The 19026-nt window shown below is 48.3% G+C and overlaps 1 protein-coding gene across 3 annotated transcripts in view; it reads right to left on the bottom strand.

Annotated features, from left to right (window-relative positions):
- Window positions 1-10819: 10819 nt before the first annotated feature.
- EPC1 (enhancer of polycomb homolog 1) overlaps window positions 10820-19026 on the bottom strand; it is a 1031213-nt gene continuing 1023006 nt past the window's right edge. For 2 of the 3 annotated variants that reach the window (XM_069211249.1, XM_069211247.1), the window contains exon 14: window positions 10820-12183. In XM_069211249.1, coding sequence (XP_069067350.1) covers window positions 12111-12183 — 73 coding nt within the window. In that variant the 3' untranslated portion in view covers window positions 10820-12110. Of the gene's footprint in view, window positions 12184-12688; window positions 12765-19026 lie in introns of all 3 variants that reach the window. The other variant, XM_069211248.1, reaches the window with a different exon arrangement.

Genomic DNA, 19026 nt, shown 5'->3' with positions numbered 1-19026 from the left:
GGAAAACATAGGCTGTGACATCCCTGATGAAATGGCCACTGTAGTTTGGAATGACCCACTTGCCAAGAAATGGAGTACTGACAGAACCTGCACTAGAGGGGGAATCCCTGTGGGTTGGCGGATGGGTGACATTAGGTCTGGCTCCAGTTGGGCACACAGTTCCTGTATAGTGGCTCTGTCAAGCCTGTATGTCAGTATGACATGTCTTTCTTCCATTGTCGACAGGTCCACTAGCGGTCTGTACACGGGAAGATTCCTCCATCTCCTCGCAAGTCCCAGCGGACCGTGCCTAGGAAGGACAACATGGAGCACAGAGTCAATCAACCCACAGGTACGTTCCCACAGCTTGCACAGTACACGATTCTCAATGCATTGAATGGCTTGTATGAGTGTTGATGCAAGGCCTAGGTATGTGTGACGCAGTAGATTTTAAGCCATGTGGGCCCTTGAAATGGCGGCTGCCTGACCTGTGAAGTGCGACAGTGGGATGTGAGGTCAATGCGCTGGCGTGGCACACCGTGGCGGGAGGCGGTCGAAGACCGCAGCGCAAAGCCGCATTGGTTAACATTGAACCCTATGGGTCTCAGGAGCCAATGACGATGTGCGCCGGCGGTCGCGGTACGCACCGCCGCGGGTGTGACCGCCATTTTCTATCTGCTTAATCACTCGATACCTGATCATCCCAGGAGAGGACCTATACTGCAAGTGCTGCTGTGACCTCGGTCTGGAAGAGACAATGGCTGCTGCGACTGGGGAAAGGGCCCCTGCCTTCACTTATGAAGAATTGGAGAAACTAGTGGATGGGGTCCTCCCCCAGTATACGCTACTCTACGGTCCTCCAGACCAACAGGTATGTACACTGGGACCATGCTTTGTGGCCAATGCCTGGGTTGAGTGGGGTGAATGGACGATGGTGGGGAGGGGAGCGAATGAGGCATGCATCAAACGACAGATGAGAGCATGTGCCACATGGCAAGGGTGGGGATGGGGGGCCACTCACATCGAACATGCAGAAAATGATTGTTTAATTTTCTCCCCCTGTACATGTCACATAGGTCAGCGCCCATCAGAAAATCGACATTTGGCGTGCCATCGCCAAGGACGTCCGGACCCTGGGGGTCCACAACAGACAGGGCACCCACTGCAGCAAGAGGTGGGAGGACATCTGCCGCGGGAGCAGGAAGACCGCGGAGGCTCTGCTGGGGATGGCCTCCCAACGTAGGAGGGGTGGCACACGTCAATTGACCCCCCTGATGTCCCGGATCCTGGCGGTGGCCTACCCCGATTTGGATGGGCGCGTGAGGACATCACAGCAGACACAAGGGGGTGAGTACAAATACATTCTGCTGACTTTGCGCGCAGTGGAGGTGTCTGGGTGGGGGAGGAGGGCTGTGGCTAACCCTAGGCCAGGGCGATTTCCGTAGGCTAGGCCCCTCCATTAGGCATGGCCCTGTGCCCCGCCCCCCACCTCTGTAGGTTGCCTAGTACAGATAATCATGGCCCTGTGTCACCTATGTGTGGATTTGTTGTCAAGAGGCTTGTAGGCCATGTCCCACGGATTGAGTAGTGTACCCCAAGTGCGCGGTGTAGTGCAGGGGGCTTCTGTGTCTGTCCTCTCCGCCAACTGTGTCGCCAATGCATGCACTCAACATGTCTTTATTTCACCCTCCCCCCTTTTTTTGGTGGTCTTCCTGTTCATGTGTGCATTAGCATCATCAGGCGGAGGAGAAGTGGCATCGGAGCACGAGGGAGCTGCATCTCACATGGCCATGGAGGGCCATGCAACCGACTCGGAGTTCACCAGTGAGACGGAGGGCGAGGGGAGCTCCACAGCGGGGACACGTGGTGACACCAGCGACACAGACACGTCCTCGGAAGGGAGCTCCCTTGTGGTGGCGGCAACATCCGTGCCCACCGCAACAACAGGTACAGCCGCCACCCAGCGCACCAGCTCCGCCCTCCCAGCAGCACCTCAGCCTTCGCCCCGTGCCCGCTCACCCAGGAAGGTGGGCATCTCCTTCGCCCCAGGCACCTCAGGCCCTGCCCCAGTTACCCCTGCTGCCCTCAGTGAGGAGGTCATTGACCTCCTGAGGACGTTCATTGTTGGGCAGTCTACCCTTTTGAATGCCATCCAGGGTGTAGAAAGGGAGGTGCACCGGAGTAATGCATACCTGGAGGGCATTTATTCGGGTCAGGCTGCCCATCAGCGATCGTTCAATGCTCTGGCCTCAGCACTGCCGGCAGCCATTGTCCCTGTCTCCTGCCTCCCTCCTCCAACTTCCTTAACCCAGTCCCACTCCCCTGTACCTCTGCCTATCCCAGACACACCTACAGACCAGCCTGCACACACCTCAACACCCAAGGGAAGCTCATCCAGACATAAGCACCACACATCACACAAGCATTCACCCAAGCAACAGCCACTGCCTCCTCTGTGTCCCCCTCCTCCTCGTCTCCCTCCTCCCTCCTTGTGACGTCCCCACTCACACTTGCATGCACAACATCATCAGCCACTACGTCCATCACAAGCACACCCAACAGAACACTCCGCACATGTGCAGTCACCACCCCCACTACCATTTACACATCCCCTGTGTCCTCTCCCACTGTGTCTGTTACCTCCTCTTCCAAACCACACAAACGCAGGCAGCCACCCACCCAACAGCCATCCACCTCACGACAGCCTCCAGCACAAGCACTGCACCCAAAGACACCAGACTTGACTCACCTACAACCACATCCTCTTCCTCCACTCCCATACCAACTACACCTACCCTTCCCACTGCTCCAAAAAAGTTTTTCCTGTCCAAAATTAACCTCTTTCCATCACCTGACCCACCCCCTCCATCTCATAAGACTCCAACCAGCACCTCAGCCACCACAAAACCTGGACCTACAAGGACAATAGTCCAAGGATTTTGGAGTCCAACACCTTCAAGGCCAGCTACTTCGGCTAGCAGTAAAGATACAGCCAGCCCACCCCCTGGAAAGAAAGCCAAAAAAGCCAGTGCCCGGCGCGAGAGGGCAGACACAGCAGGCTCCAAGGGCACTACCCTGGCACCATCAGGAAGTGGGGTGCCACCTGGCACACCGACAAAGGGAGGAAAGGGCCACAGAGGAGCAGGGGAGGGTGGCAAGGGCAGCACGCCCGACAACAGGCGAACTGCCCAGGAGGGCCCCACCAGCCCCATTCCAGGGGTGAAGGAGGACACCCACAGGCCCGGGACGGCAGCACAGGAGGGCCCCGCAAGCGAGAAGACAGATGTGCACAAAGGGCACGGCAGCCACATGTCGGGTGGCGAGTGAGATCCATGTCATGGCCGGATCTGGTGCCCTGGAGACACATGTCAAGCACCGCTGAACAGGGCCCTTCAAGACAAGCACCGCTGAACAGGGCACCGCCGTGTCAAGCACCGCTGAACAGGGCACCGCCGTGTCAAGCACCGCTGAACAGGGCACCACCGTGTAAAGAACCGCTGAACAGGGCCCTTCAAGACAAGCACCGCTGAACAGGGCACCGCCGTGTCAAGAACAGCTGAACAGGGCCCTTCAAGACAAGCACCGCTCCGCTGGGCCCTTCAAGTCAGGCACCGCTGAACAGGGCCCTTCAAGTCAAGCACCGCTCCGCTGGGCACCGCCGTCTCTGCACCGCTCCGCTGGGCCCTTCAAGTCAAGCACCGCTCCGCTGGGCCCCGCCGTCTCTGCACCGCTCCGCTGGGCCCTTCAAGTCAAGCACCGCTCCGCTGGGCCCTTCAAGTCAAGCACCGCTGGACAGGGCACCGCAGTCTCATGCACCGCTGGCCCATTGGTAGAAGGGGCAGGGCCGGATCTGTGTCGGTCAGGGCTGCACGAAGCACTCTGGGCACCATGCCTCATCCAGAACCAGTGGAGTCTGTAATCCACTTGATTGACTGTGGCTTTGCACTCCCCAGGATGGCACAGTGGGCAATCCACCCACTGTAGAGACTTGTGAGACGGTGGCTTTGCACTCCCCAGGATGGCACAGTGGGCAATTCACCCACTGTAGAGACTTGTGAGACTGTGGCTTTGCACTCTCCAGGATTGAACAGTGGGCATGGAGGCCCCTCGTGGATCTGGCGTCGTGGACTCATCTGGCTGAGGTGCACCCCCTTCCCTTCCCCCTGAGGTGCCTGTTGTTTTGCTATCTGATGCCCCTGCAGTGTTCTCTCCAATGGAATCGGGTATCGTGTGTGGGCTTTGCCCATGTGTTTAGGCCCATTGGCCCACGAACAATGGCTGATACCCAATTTGCACAGGACAATTTACATTTGTATATATAGTTATAGATGTTGGATATATTTTTGTACTTAGCCGTTCAATATACTTCAGAATTCATGAACATTTTATTTTGTCTTTGCATTCTTCCGGGGGGTTGGGGGGGTGTCACTCTGAGTTGTTGCTCTGCATTGATGTGTATGTAGTTGTGGGTGATGGTGAGGGTGGGTGTGTTGCGTATGTGTGTGCCCGTAATTTTTTGCCTCCCCTGTGTCGTAGGTGCAGTACTCACCGGTGTCTTCTGCGCCGGCGTTCGTGCTCCTGGTAGAGGAGCAGGAAGACAATAGCTGGTAGGATGTGTAGTTCGGGTTCCATGCTGTCCAGATTCCTCGTGGAGTGTGTAGAGGTGAGCGTTTTCCGTTCGTAATGTCTGTTTCTGCCGTGTTTTTAGCAGCGGGGCTACCGCCCCGGAAAAGGTGGCGGATTGGTGGGTTGTGATAGGGTGGGCGGTACATTGGCTCCAGCCTGTCTGTTGGCGGTGACCGCCGCGCTGTTTGTTTGTCCCGCCGTGGCGGTCGGAGTGTTAAAGTGGCGGTCTCTGTTGGCGGTTCCCGCCAGGGTCAGAATTCCATTTTTTTTACCGCCTGCCTGTTGGTGGGTTGACCGCCGCTTTAACACCGACCGCCAGGGTTGGAATGACACCCTTAGTGATTGGTTACAAGGGAACCAGGGCATGACTATGATGGGCTATATAATCTTATTGTACAAGTTACTTACCTTCAGTAACAAATGATCTGGTAGAAACATATTCTAGTTGCAGATACCTTACCTTAGAATTTTCCCCCAGGCATCAGACTGGATCCGGAGATTTTTTCTTCGAGCAATACCCTTGTGCGTCGGTAGGTGGCGTCTGTCGACTCCACTGGCATCGTAGTTGCCGTGATGACGTCGGGAGTAGTACATAGAGGCTGCCTCAGCGCAGTGATGTCAGTTCCTTTTAACGTCTTTCCACGCCAAAGCGCAGAGCCGCTGAGCACTGACACTGGTGCGCCAGAGCTAAGGACCTGGAGGGGGAATCCCTGTCCCTAGAAATCAGTTCGCAAGCGGGGAGGACGGGTGGGTCGGTAAGGAATCTGCAACTAGAATATGTCTCTACCAGATATTTACTTACCAAAGGTAAGTAACTTGTACATCTGATAGAAACTTCTAGTTGCAAATTCCTTACCTTAGAATAGATACCCAAGCAATGCCATCCTTGGAGGTGGGCTGTGAACCAAGATCATGCTATAAAGTCCTGCAGGACCGTACGTCCCGATGGACCTGGCTGTCCAGGCAGTAATGTTAAGCAAACGTGTGCAGGGATGCCCATGTAGCCGCCTGACAGATATCCAGGACAGGATCTGCGGGTGCTAACAGTGGAAGCAGCAGTTGCTCTGGTGGAATGAGCATGCAAGCCCTCAAGGGGTTGCTTTTTGCCCAATTTTGGCCAAAGCGTAGCATATCTTTATGCAAAGAAGTACCCATTGCGCAATGGTACGTTTTTGCACTGCCTTCCCTTTCTTCGCACCCACATAGCCGACAAAGAGTTGATCGTCCACCCGGAAATCTTTACTACGATTTAGATAGAACGCAAACACTCTTTTTGGGTCCAGACGGTGGAGTCTCTCCTCTTCATGGGAAGGATGTCGGGGTGCGTAAAAAGTAGGCAAGGTGATGGACTGGCCTACATGAAAAGTTGTAACAACCTTGGGAAGGAAGGAAGCCTTAGTGCGCAACACCACTTTGTGAGGGTGCACAGACAAGAATGGAGGCTTTGAAGAAAGAGCTTGAAGCTCACTCACTCTGCCTGTAGAAGTGATGGCAACAAGAAAGACAGTTCTGAAAGTGAGGAGCCGTAAAGGGCAATTGTGCATCGGCTCAAAGGGAGTACACATTAAGTAAGGACAAGACTGAAGTCCCACTGAGGCATGATAAATGGAGTGAGAGGAAATAAATGGGTGAGGCCTTTAAGAGATCGATTGACAATAGGAGATTTAAAGAGTGAGGACTGATCAGGTAGCCTAAGAAAGGCTGAAATAGCCGATAAATACCCTTTTTGAGGGTGCCCAAAGCAGAGCTCTACTGGGCCAAAAAAAGAATGAACAAAAGAACCTCAGATAGAGGAGCAGAGAGGGGATCAACAGATTTGTTGGTACACCATGCCACAACTTTATGCCAACGACAGGCGTATACCGTTTTGGTGGAGGGACGCCTGGCTGCCCAGATAACATCACAGACTTTGGGTGGAAGATCAAAAGTCGTCAACTGTCGCCGCTCAATCCCCACGCATGAAGGCGGAGATTGGACAGGTTCAGGTGGAGAACTGTCCCCTGCTGCTGCAACAGGAGATCAACCCGAAGGGGCAGTCAGAGTGGAGGACCGATGACCATACTCAATAGCTCTGTATACCATACTCTCCGTGCCCAGTCCGGAGCCACCAAGATGGCTTGGGCCCGGTTGTTCCTGATCTTCTTGAGAACTCTGGGCAGAAGTGGTATAGGTGTAAAGGATGCCAGAGTTCCACTCAAGATGAAAAGCGTCTCTGAGCGAGTGCTGCCTTGGAAACTCCAACGCGACATTGCACATTCTCTGCAGCGGCGAACAGATCTAACCAAGGTTCTCCCCACTGCTAAAAGAGACCTTGCGCCACCTACGGGTGGAGACGCCATTTGTGATCGGCTGTGCATCGACGGCTGAGTTTGTCTGCTCTGGCGTTCAGAGAGCCTGCCAGATGTTGAACCAGCAGGGTAATTCCCAGATGTTCCAGCCATATCCAGAGGCATAGTGCCTCCTGACAAAGGGTCCAGGACCCTACTCCGCCCTGTTTGTTGCAGTACCACATGGCAGTAGTGTTGTCCGTGAACACCTGCACTACTTTCCCTTTGAGAGAGGGAACAAATGCTTTCAACGCAAGCCTGATCACCCGGAGCGCCACAAGATTGATATAGAGCCTAGACTCCGCCAGAGACCAGAAGCCACTGATCTCCACCACTCCCATGTGGTCACCTCAACCCAGAAGTGACACATCTGTCTCTATGGAGAGATCTAGCTGGGGAAGGGAGAGTGATTTGCCGTGGACACAATGTGGATTCGAAAGCCACCACTGCAAGATTTCCGCAGTCCCCTCCGAGATCTGGACCATGTCGAAAAGATTTCCCAGATGCTGCGCCCACTGGAACTTCAAGTCCCACTGTAGAGCCCGCATTTGCCATCTGGCATGTGTTACCAGCAGCATCCAGGACGCCATGAGACCTAGCAGCCTCATATCCCAAATATCTTGGACTCGCTTTTCAGAAGGATAAGCCAGAAACTTCACTGTGTCCAGAACCGCTTCAATGAAAGGGAGCGTTTGAGGGGGAGTCTGGTGTGACTTTGGTACGATGACAGTGAACCCCAGCATGTGCAGGAGGCTCGCCGTAGTCTAAAGGTGGGAGACGACTGTCTAGGGCGAGTCCACCTTCAACAGCCAGTTGTTGAAGTAGGGGGAAGACTGAAACTGCTAACTTGCGTAGATGAGCTGCAACCACAGCCATCACTTTCGTGAACACCCGAGGGGCGCTGGTAAGGCCGAAGGGGTGCACGGTAAACTGATAGTGCTCGTGACCTACCACGAATCACAGGTAACGTCTGTGGGCAGGCAGGATGGAAATGTGGAAATAAAATTCCTTCAAGCACAACGCTACCATCCAGTCTCCTGGGTGTAAGGCAGACAGGACCTGAGCCAGGGTGAGCATTCTGAATTTCTCCTTCTTGAGGAAGTAATTGAGGTCCCAAAGGTCTAGGATAGGACATAAGCCCTTGTCTTTTTTCGGCATCAGAAAGTAGCAGGAATAACAACCACGACCTACTTCTGGCACAGGGACCTTTTCTATAGCGCCCTTGGCCAAGAGAGCCGGGACTTCCTGACAGCGAAGTGCCAAATGACCCTCCGGAAAATGGATGACTGATGGAGGCACGGCTGGTGGGGCAGATTCGAAGGGGAGGGAATAGCCCACCTGTCCGTAGTGATGGATTCCCAGTGGGGCAGGTGATGGCAAATCCTGCTGCCAACTGGATCGGAGTGAGGGGACGGACTAGGAGGGTTTGGAGGCCCTAGCGTGGGAGAGGGGGGTAAGGTGGGGGGCATGGGTGGACTGGTCAGTCCTCTGGTTACCTGTCCCACGCCATTGGATTCCGCGTCCCCGGCCATGCAGCGGCTGAACAGCATGGGTGGCACGGTGGCTAGGTTGGGGGCGCGACAGGGAGCCCCTTCCATGGCCACAAAAGGGGCGAAAGGCAGACTGTTGGGGGTGAGGGGCAGAGGAAATGCCAGGGGATCGAGCCGTAGCCCGGGACGTCCTTGAATCTCTCCAAGGCGAGTCCGCCTTGTCTCCAAATAGATGGGAGCCATCAAAGGGCATGTCCATAAGAGACTGTTGGACATCCCTCGAAAAACCAGAGGTACGCAACCAGCCGTGGCATCTCAAGGCCACCGTCATAGCAACCAAATTGCCCAGAGAGTTGGTCGTGTCCAGCCCACATAGTATCGTGAACTTTGCCGCATCTCTCCTATCGGTGACAGCTTGGAAAACAATAGCACGGGCTTCCTCCGGTATCTGAGGCAGAACTTGCGCGACCGTATCCCACAGAGTGCGCGTATAGCGGCCCAAAAGGCATGCGGTTTTCACAGACCACACCGCGAGACTGGAGGAAGAAAACATCTTCTTCCCAAATTCTTCCAGCCTTTCTGATTCCCTATCTGGGGTTGCGGAAGGGAATGCGCCTGAGAAAGAGGAAGCCTGGATGACAAGACTCTCAGGCGTGGGGTGTTGAATCAGGAATTTAGGGTCTTTTGGGGCGGGCCGATGGCACGTGCGATGGTCCTGTCCACAGGAGCCCCTGTGTTGGGTTTGGACCAAGTACCCAAGAGAACGTCGGTGAGGGCTTCACTGAATGGCAAAAGGGGCTCAGATGTGGAAGCCCCTGGCTGAAACACCTCCGTCAGGAGATGTGACCTGACCCGTACAGTAGGCAACTCAGGGTCAAGGACCTCAGCCACCCTACTGACCACCATAGCCTAAGTGTCTCCCTCCGCCGTAGCCACGGTAGGAAGACAGAGCATGCCAGCATCTAATGCAGTGTCCAGTCCACTGGCCTCGCCCAATTCCTGTGCCCAGTCCAAAGAAGGGTCATCCTGGTATTCATAAGGGTCCAGGGACCACTACAATCCTTCCCTGAATTCGTAAGAAGGTTGTGGTATCCTCTGCAATTACTGCAGCCTGTCTGCTAGGAAATGATATAGAGTCCTCAAGATAGGCTGAGGTCAAAATAAAGACCCATAGAGCTATGCTGGGTATACCTGAAAGAGTGTGTGTGAAAACTAAAGCACAATGCAAAGCCCATGGTGAAAAAGAGGTCCTGGAGTCTGGAATAATGGCCTAGCCCTCCAAGAGAAAAGGCAATTAGTCTGGCAAGCCAGCTTGCAGGCACCCCAAGACAAACTTTGAGGAATTCCACCACCTAAAACCCAACACCAGCAAGCACCACTAAACCTGTGATGCATAGCCTGAGCTTGAGTGGACCAACGGTGTTAGTGTGGATCCCCAGCCACTCTCCAGAGATAAAATCCAGCCAGGGCTTACCCACTGTGGGGACACAGATGCCACCGGCAGACTCTAAATGCAGGTCCCCTCAACAGCGAGTGCTCCAGTTGAGAAGAACAGATGCTCCAAGTCACCTCTGCACCCGCCGTTCCTGGTCTCTGGAGAAGATGACCTGAGATGTCCCCATGTCCCTGAATATCTCAAGATTGGAACCAGCTTGTTGGTTCCTCCTGACTGGGTCCCCAGTCCTCACCTGCAGCATCTTTGCAACTGACCCATCCCCACTGACTAACATTGCGCACCCAACACCGTGCTACACCTCTGCACCCGGCCACCCCAGTGATGCCCAGTGTGACAGGTTGATGTGGTGCTGATCCTTGCCCAGTACTCACCTTAAGTCCAGAAGACTGGTCCCGTAAGTCACTGTACTGTACCCGTTTTGCTGTCTTTATTTTTCCTCCATAGGATAACATTGCGGCTTCCAATAACTGCACTGTCCACTTAACAAAACTTTAAAGATTTTCTTTCCAAAATGTAGTTAGCTGAACTAAATAATTCTGGTGCCAAATTGGTGTGAATCTCCTTGAGTCGTGTGTCTCATTTGTTGAGTGTATGTGTATTTGCAGATGTCTCACACTCCTCTCTGATAAGCCTAAGGCTGCTGGACCACACCACCCCCTAAAAGAGCACCTTGGGGTTAGTAGATTAAGCCCCTGCCCATTATTAGGGGAACCCCTGGACCCTGTGCACAGTATATCTCATTTTGATATACCATATAAAGAGCCAACTTCCTTCACCAGACTTTCCACAATGCTACTATAGAGGGAAAGACAAATTAAACTTAACTGGTTTCCACTCTACGTTCAGAAACACAAGTAGAATTTATTATGTAAGTCACTAAAAATCACTAGTACTGAAATGAAAGCCTTTTAGGCAGAAAGGAACACGTACACACATTTGTTTGTCAACATGTAATGCCCTGGGTTTATTTTGTGAGAGCAAAGTCACAATATTTTCCAGGTAAGATTAAAAACCTTAAGTATAATGTATGCCATTCGACTGGGCATTCAGACTTCGGTACTGACAAAGCACTAATAGTAGTCTGTTAAGTACCATTCTCTTCACAGAAGAGAGGTGAAATAGTTCCAAAGGAAGGCACCCGATAGTTGCGGTTCTGGCCTTACAGCCGTCTATGGAATCTTAAAAGGAAAACAAGCTGGCTGTTTTTAGAAAGTGGAATGACAATACATGTACAGCAATTACTGCATTCTTCTCCCTTATATCCATTTTCTTAAGAACAAGCAAAGAAAGATGTCTTTGTAACAACAATAATCCAATAAAAATACATTTTAAAGTGTTTAAAAAAAGAGCACGACAACATAAGAAAACTCCAGTTGTAGGGACTCCATTTGCATACTTGATTTAACACTTTTTGGTGTAGCAGGAAATGGGTCTAGAAAAGATTATTTTCTAAAGCAGCAACATATACATAGTGCTCAGAATACAACAAACCACCCATATTGTCTGTGTGGATGGAAGGGGACAGACATTCTAGAAACTTCATTTTTACCTTATAACTTGTAATATTAGAACAGGAATACGCCCATTTAAATAGTACATTTTTGACGCAGAAATTGATGCCTTTAGGTTCTCTGTTATGTATGTCACCATTTTGTCCACATGATACATCAAAAACTCAAGGACCCTGAGGGAACCTAGTCATGTTATATCATTTACAAAATACCAAGGAGTCCACAGCTACCTAACACATTTACTTGAGCACAGGAACCAATGAAGGTACAGTGTACAAAAAACTGTAAACACGGCACAATAAATAGATAAAACAGCAGGTTCCGCACCATGCACATGATGTGATGACACTTCAACTCGATACAATCTTACATCTCACATACCACTGTTTCAATTTGTGTTCCTCCCCACCCTCCAATAACCCCAAGTGCAAAGCATCACAAATGAGCAGTTCTGTATTCAAGTAACATATATACACAAGGGCATGACAGATATGAAGTATTGTACAAATAATTGTTGGGTCCATAATTTACAGAGGTTGTTTTTTCCTATTAACAGTATGAAAAGAAAATAAATCCAAGCAAGAGAGATTGCATTGCTGTCAAGTTCCAACAGCTGCCAGAGAAATGCACTGTGCTGCATTCCATCATCTTGTGCATTCACAATGCTACAGATGCATAGCACCTAAGAAGTTCCCAAGGATTTAGTCAATTCCGGTGGAAACTACGTCACCTCCATTGCCACTGTATTGTCTGCTATACTGTTCAATGCTGACTTTTCTGGCTCGTGGTTTTCCCTAAAGGAAACAGATGGAAAAACAAAATGTGTTACTTTTTTTTTAGAATAAAATATAAAAAAAATAAAAAAATAAAGCAGAAACACTGCGGTAATTCTGCCATTTGCAGGACATGAGCTGGTTCCAAATCTGTACTGAAATATACAGGATGGATTCAAGCAAACTTTTTTAATATATGAAACAGTTTAGCTACAGACTTATGAGCTCTTTTACCAACTTGATAGTCTGGAGGCCTGAAAAGTGCCTAGGTGCTCTGGTGGATGATTATTTATCTATGATAGTTTAGATCAATGACACTGTTTTGTTCTAATAGGTTTTATAAACATTACAAAAGATTTCCTGCATATATTGCCTTCAGATCAGCAGCACTAGCCTATTTCAGAAAAGCTGTACTACTGGGCTATCCCTTAGATTACATCCCACAATGTTTTGGGAGAATTGAATTGCATACAGTACAAAATCCCAGAATCACCAAGCTATATCAGTTTTAACACTTATTTCTTACACTTTACAACTTCAACAGCTGAAAGTTAACGCAGGGCATTCACCAGCCTTCTCCCTCCTTGATGTTTCCTGAGGCACTTCAAGTGAAAAAGAGACAGATGATGCTTTGTTACAGTATGTGTGACAGTCATGTCAATCAATCCAGCATTTACATTAGAACACATGAAGTTAATATTACTAATACTTGATTAACTCCCAATAAAACAGCTCTGACTCAAGGAGCTTGCCCTAATGCGTAAGAACCTGCAATGCATGGGTCAGACATATCTTCGTTCTAAAGGGCTTTGGTTGCTCCCTAAAACAGTTTACATAGCTCAAGATAAACAACAAGGAACCAATCCAGACATTCAGCACACACCAATCCCTTCCGTCCCCTACCTTGTGCTAAAGGTGGATGAGGACAATAGCATCTCGTTTTTGGCCCAAAAAGTCTGAACTTTTACATCTTGTATCACTCACCCAACACTGCAAACCAAACACAACATGCTTGAATCTGCACCATTGCACATAATTCCAACCATTACATTCCTATACAATCAACAGACATAACACACCCTCCTTGTCAAACCTCAAACGTTTAACTCTCAACCACTGCCAAGAAGCCACAACACAGACATCTCATGCTGAAACACCGACTTCACTGCCTTCCATAGAGCAGACATCTCAGACCTCATCGTCACATTTAACTTAGATGCTAGTTTCAATACAGAGCCTAGTTTTCCTCTACTTCACTAACCTTCTGGATCTACAAGCCTACTGAATCCACAGTTAAAAGTGGCATAACAAGGGAGAAAGCAGCATCACAATGATCAATGGCTCACCGGGTCCCTGCTCCATGGGCTCATAACAAACAAGTCCTCTCCAGGCACAATCCTGTAGCAATAGTACACTCCGATGTCACTTAATTCATTAACCACTCTAAAGCAACTCACACCTTCCTGGATTCCATGTTCAACAAGCCCGTAATAGCCTCCCAATCATAAGCCAAAATCTTTTGCATTGACGTCTACCTCTCAGAACACCAACATCAGCCAACATGTTTAAATTCCTGATGTACAACAAAGGAAACATAGGACACACCCTTCAGCTGCCTTACCATGACCAACCTTCCAAACCACCCTTCAATACATGAACACTAGCCAACTAAGTTACTCATAAGATCATTTGAGAACTTACCAAACACACTACAAAAAAGGTTTGATGTGGGGAGGTAAAGGGGCCCACCCAAATTTAATCTTTGGAAAGTGTATCCACTAAACTTTATCCAGAAACCACTGTTTTCTTTTTGGAACTTTGTCATGGCCATTTACAGTAGCAGATAACTTATATGACTTGCTTTCTTTAAATATACTGAGGGCCAAGATAAAATATTGATAACTCAAAACTTTCCTGACAATTTGATAAAAGTTAACTGCATATGACATTCAGTCTTATGTCAAAGATCATGCACTGCAGTAAACCCCACAACTTTTCTATGGATGGACTATTATGGTGTGGTGATTTTCACTTCATCATGCAATGAAACAATAAATGAAATACTATTTCTAAAGCTGCTTCCGAGGAAGCATACAGGCGCTGCCAGTATCAGTCATTTATCCTAGCCTAGACCTCTCTAAAAAGAAAGGTCTTCAGGTCTTTTTAAAAACAAGCTTCAGAATCTTAGCTCTTTGGAAAGGCTCTTACAGACTTTTTCATCCATATAGATGGCACGACCCCCTCACCTAGCCAACCAAACTGGGTATTACAAGAAGACCCTGATTCGAAGATCAGAGATCTCTCTTCGGGATACACTCTAAATCTCTTGGAAAGTTAGAGAGGTTCCTTTTGTGAATAGCTTTAGAAGTAATTACAGAGCCTTAAACATGATGACTCTTGCACACCGGCAGCCAATGAAGCTGCTTAAGTTGGAATCAAATTGACTGCCTGTCTGGGCATTTTAGGATAAAACAGGTAGCTGATATTGCACCACCTGTAGTGTGTTTAGCAGCTTTGCAGGGATCCCCAGAAAAAGGGAGCTGGAATAATCCAGTTTGGAAATCAACAAAGCTTAAAAATGAGTTTGCTAAAACTTAAGAAGACCAAACAACATGCCAGTAATCTCCTGGATGCAAGGCTTAAAGGAGAGGTCCGTGTCAAATTTTACCCCAATATTTCTTACCACAGTAGCAGGAGTTTGGGGAATTGGGATTTCTAAGCTTTTTAGGCCATGGGCTCAAAAGGTTAAATGTGGGTTTACCAAATACTGGGACTTCCGATTTGTTAGAATTGAGCTTAAGACAACTCAATTGCATTCAATTTTCTACTGGAGGCAAGACAGCCTTGGAGGCGTTCAACACTTTAACATCCACCTCCTGAAAAGAAAGCAAGATCTGGGCATTGCCTGCATAGGATAGTTTAGTAAAGCCCCATGGCTCTACCAGCTTGGCCAGTGGTTACATGTAAATATTAAAATACATAGAACTTAATGCAGAACCCTGAGGGAAGCTGTCTTAATTCTCTGAAGCTGGAGGTAACTACGGGGAAGTGTTCTGCCTGTACTGTATGTCACAGAAAATATTTTACCCATTAGGTGGCCCTGTCCTTCAAACTGATAGCCTCTAAACATTCTAGCAAGATACTACGGGACATGGTGTTGAAAGCCGCCAACAAATCCCAAAGAATGATGACATTTATTACCTTCATCTAGACTATGTGTGACAAATTCAGAGACCTCCAAGAGAGCCGCCTCGGTACTGTGTCCTGAGCAAAAGCCTGTTTGCTTTGAATATAAAATACCATAAATTTCTAAAAACTAGGTAAGCTGTTTACAATTTTTTTAAGAACTTTACCCAAGATTGGAAGCAAAGAAATAGGCCTATAATTACTAGGGTTAAGGGGATTTGAATTAGGATTTTTCACGAGTGGAAGGACAAAGGCTTTTCTTCTGACAAACGGGAACTCATTATAATCCTAACGAGAGGTTAAATAGCTAACTGATTGCTTGGTTTATAAAAGGAACTCCCGTATTCAGAATCCGAATGCAAAAGGGATTTAATGGAAATCCTGAGGCAGGCATTAAAGATGCCCACTTCAGACTCTGCCACTGAAATACTACTAAAGGCAGTGAACACCTGACCCTTGCGGGTGGTTAGAGCTGATGCAGCCTGAGAATGGGGTGGCTAACCCATTAGAGAAATGACAAATATCCTCCACCTTCCCAAAGAAATAATTGGCAAGATTATCGGCTAGAAATTGTGAAGCAGGTATTTCTGTTGAGTTGCATCTGGGTCCAAACATGATTGGACAATCTTGAAGGTTTCCATAGAGGAATTTTTCCGAATAGACTATTAATCCTGCAAAAGGCTCAATCTTACATATTCTTAATATGTTTCCGAAAATCTATTAAAGCTGCTTTGCATCTTAGTTTATTCTCATGTAAATAACGTTTACTTCACTTCCTTTCCAGTCTTTTACAAGCCTGTTTTTCTCTTTGCAACCTGGAGGAAAACCCCTCAGCCATTCCCTCAATGTCCAGGTGGTCTACCCAGCCAGATAGGGTCCCGAGGTGATTCCCATCAAGTGCTCACCCTGGGTTGACCCCTCCACCCCTGCACGACGCCACCTGCAGAGGGAATCCTGAGGACCCCGACTGCAAAAGCTCCGGACGAAGATACCTGACGCCAAAGGACCCACTGCACCCGCAGCCGCAGCCACCAGGCCTTGGAGAACCCGACACCCGGTGCAGCAACAATCAACAGGTGGCCCTCTTCCCTGTCCGACCAGTGGTGTGCCCGAGACACCCCACTGGACCTTGCCTGCAGCCTCTGAGTGATCCTCGGGGTCCCCTCATAGACCAGCATTGCAAGCCCGACAACCTGTTTGCACCGTGCACCCGGCCACCCCTGTGCTGCTGAGGGTGCGTGTTTGGTGCCTACTTGTGGCCCCTCCAGTGCTCTTATAATCCCCCCTGGTCTGCCCTCTGAGCCACGGGTACTTACCTGCTGGTCGACCGAATTCCAAGTACCTCCTGTCTCCATAGGGGCCCACGTTAAAATTGCTCAACTCTGACCTCTGCATCCGGCCGGCCTAGTGATGCTGGTGGTGGGTGTTTGGGGTTAACTTGAACCCCCGACGGTGGACTACCTATATCCCGGAGACTGGAACTGTAAGTCGTGTACTTACCTCTAAAACTGTACTTTATTTTCTTCCCCCAGGAACTGTTCAGAAAATGCACTAAGTGTCCACTTTTAAAATAGATATTCTCTGTTTTCTTAAAAGCTGTTTACTTGACTAAAGTGAAACAAAACTACATTGGTCTATGCTTAGTACTTACCTGCAACAGTATTTGCTTCTGAACTGAATCTTGTGGTTCTAGTAATAAAGTAACAAAAATATATTTTTCTATATAAAATCCTATTGGTCTGGAGTTAAGTAACTGAGTGTGTGATTCTTCTATTGCTTGTGTGTGTACAACAAATGCTTAACACTACCCTCTCATAAGCCTAACTGCTTGACCACACTATCACAAATAGTGCATTAGTATTATCTATTATTGCCTCTGTCAAGCCTCTGGGGAACCCCTGGACTCTGTGCACACTATAACAATTTTTTATGTAGTATATACAGAGCCAGCTTCCTACAGGTTGCAAGTGATGCTTTAGTGTCGTTCTTCCAAATGCAATACCCCTTAAAAAATAATGACCCACAACTCATGCTTATGGAATTTAATGGCAAAGTTGAGACTACTTTTAAGTCCCTTCCCCGCGAGACAAAATTCAGTGAAAAGCAATACATCTACGAATAACTGCTTTACCACTGAGTTTACAACTGCCAAAAAACATAATTTCTTTTTAGTGAGACCAGTGCTTAAATTAGACCCCTGAGGCCAAACTGTTGACAAAAATAAAAAAAAGCGAAGCATATAGCTAAATTATACAATCCATAAAATCTGCATTCTACACCACTTTTTCTATCCAAATAGAACAGGACATATTTAAATATAAGTACCACTTGAAGTGCTCCACTGTAAAAGGTAGCAAATTGGTAAACTTTTACTAGGTCCAGGTCAAGATAATCATATAGTATATAGGCTCACACTCACAATTCTCTACTTTTGACATTCAATGTCTGCCACGGCCCAGACAAAAGCATTGAAACCAATTATCAACCTTGAAATGGTGTAACCTATACATCTTTGTGCGACTGAAACCTGCAATAGTAGTCCCTTCTGCTGAAGAAAGCTAATAATTGACTCAGTCATTCTTGTAAATTATCATCCCTTTTCACAGTTACTGTACTCATAAAAAATTATAGAGTGCTTGATACACCCAATTACAAGTTTTTGTGGACTCCAGTAACATACAACGCCGTCTGGAAGCAGAGTTTTGTCCTGTTACAATACTGGAACTACAGTGCTTTAGGCACTGGACAAACTGCATCTCACAAAGGTCATGTGAAGACTTTGGCTCACCTGGATTTCTGTGCTGCCTTCAACACCACAAACTATGGGATCCTATTAACAAGCACTTTCCTAGTTGAAAGTCTTAATTAGTAAACCCAACCGTAAGCTAATCTGCTATCTTACTTACAGTTCCACCCTTGAGCAACTAATCTATGGTGTGCCCCGGGGCTTCATTTTTGTAACCACTGCTACTCAAGCTGTATGCTTCAATTAGCTACCCAGATATACCTGCAGCATGTACAAAATGAGATGGCAATCTACAATCATTTAATGGGAAAAGCGCTACTGCAGCGATCATAAGATAAAAAAAAAATGGCGTCACAACAGGTGATTTAAATAAAGAGTGCTGATCCGACAACAGCAAAAAACAAAAAGCTGAACCGGCCCTGAAATAAATTAGTTACCTGTAAATCTAGGTCTCCAAAATTGGTATCTTTTTTATATTTACATGCTTGAATATATCCCCATCATCAGGCTGGGAATATCCGGTACAATTAACCATTATGATTCACGCATGTTGGAGAAGTAACCCTTAACAGTGCCCCGAGCAAGTGCTTGTTGGGCAACAGACAAAACAAACAGACAATTTTGCTTGAAATGGGTCAATTTGTTGGGTGCCTGTTCAATCCACAAATCTGTAGAGACAGATGCTCGTGGTCAGGAGTTCTGGGTACCAAACTCTCCTGGACCAGGCCTCTAAGTTGACTTGGGGCCGATCGGGCTTGATATTCTTAAGAACTTGGGAAGGTATTTAAGAGTCACAAGCTGACGTTATTTGTTGATGGCGGTGGCATCTCTGCGAAAGAGCTGACATTGTTCGTTGCTGGCGGTGGCAAAACGATGGAGCCATGATTCTCCTTTGCTGGAAAATGCCCTATGCCACCCTCTGGGTACAACTG

Source organism: Pleurodeles waltl, chromosome 10 (genome assembly GCF_031143425.1).
Source record: "Pleurodeles waltl isolate 20211129_DDA chromosome 10, aPleWal1.hap1.20221129, whole genome shotgun sequence".
Lineage (NCBI taxonomy): Eukaryota > Metazoa > Chordata > Amphibia > Caudata > Salamandridae > Pleurodeles > Pleurodeles waltl.
Note: the sequence above shows the minus strand (reverse complement) of the source record. Positions and strands in the feature narration are given on the sequence as shown.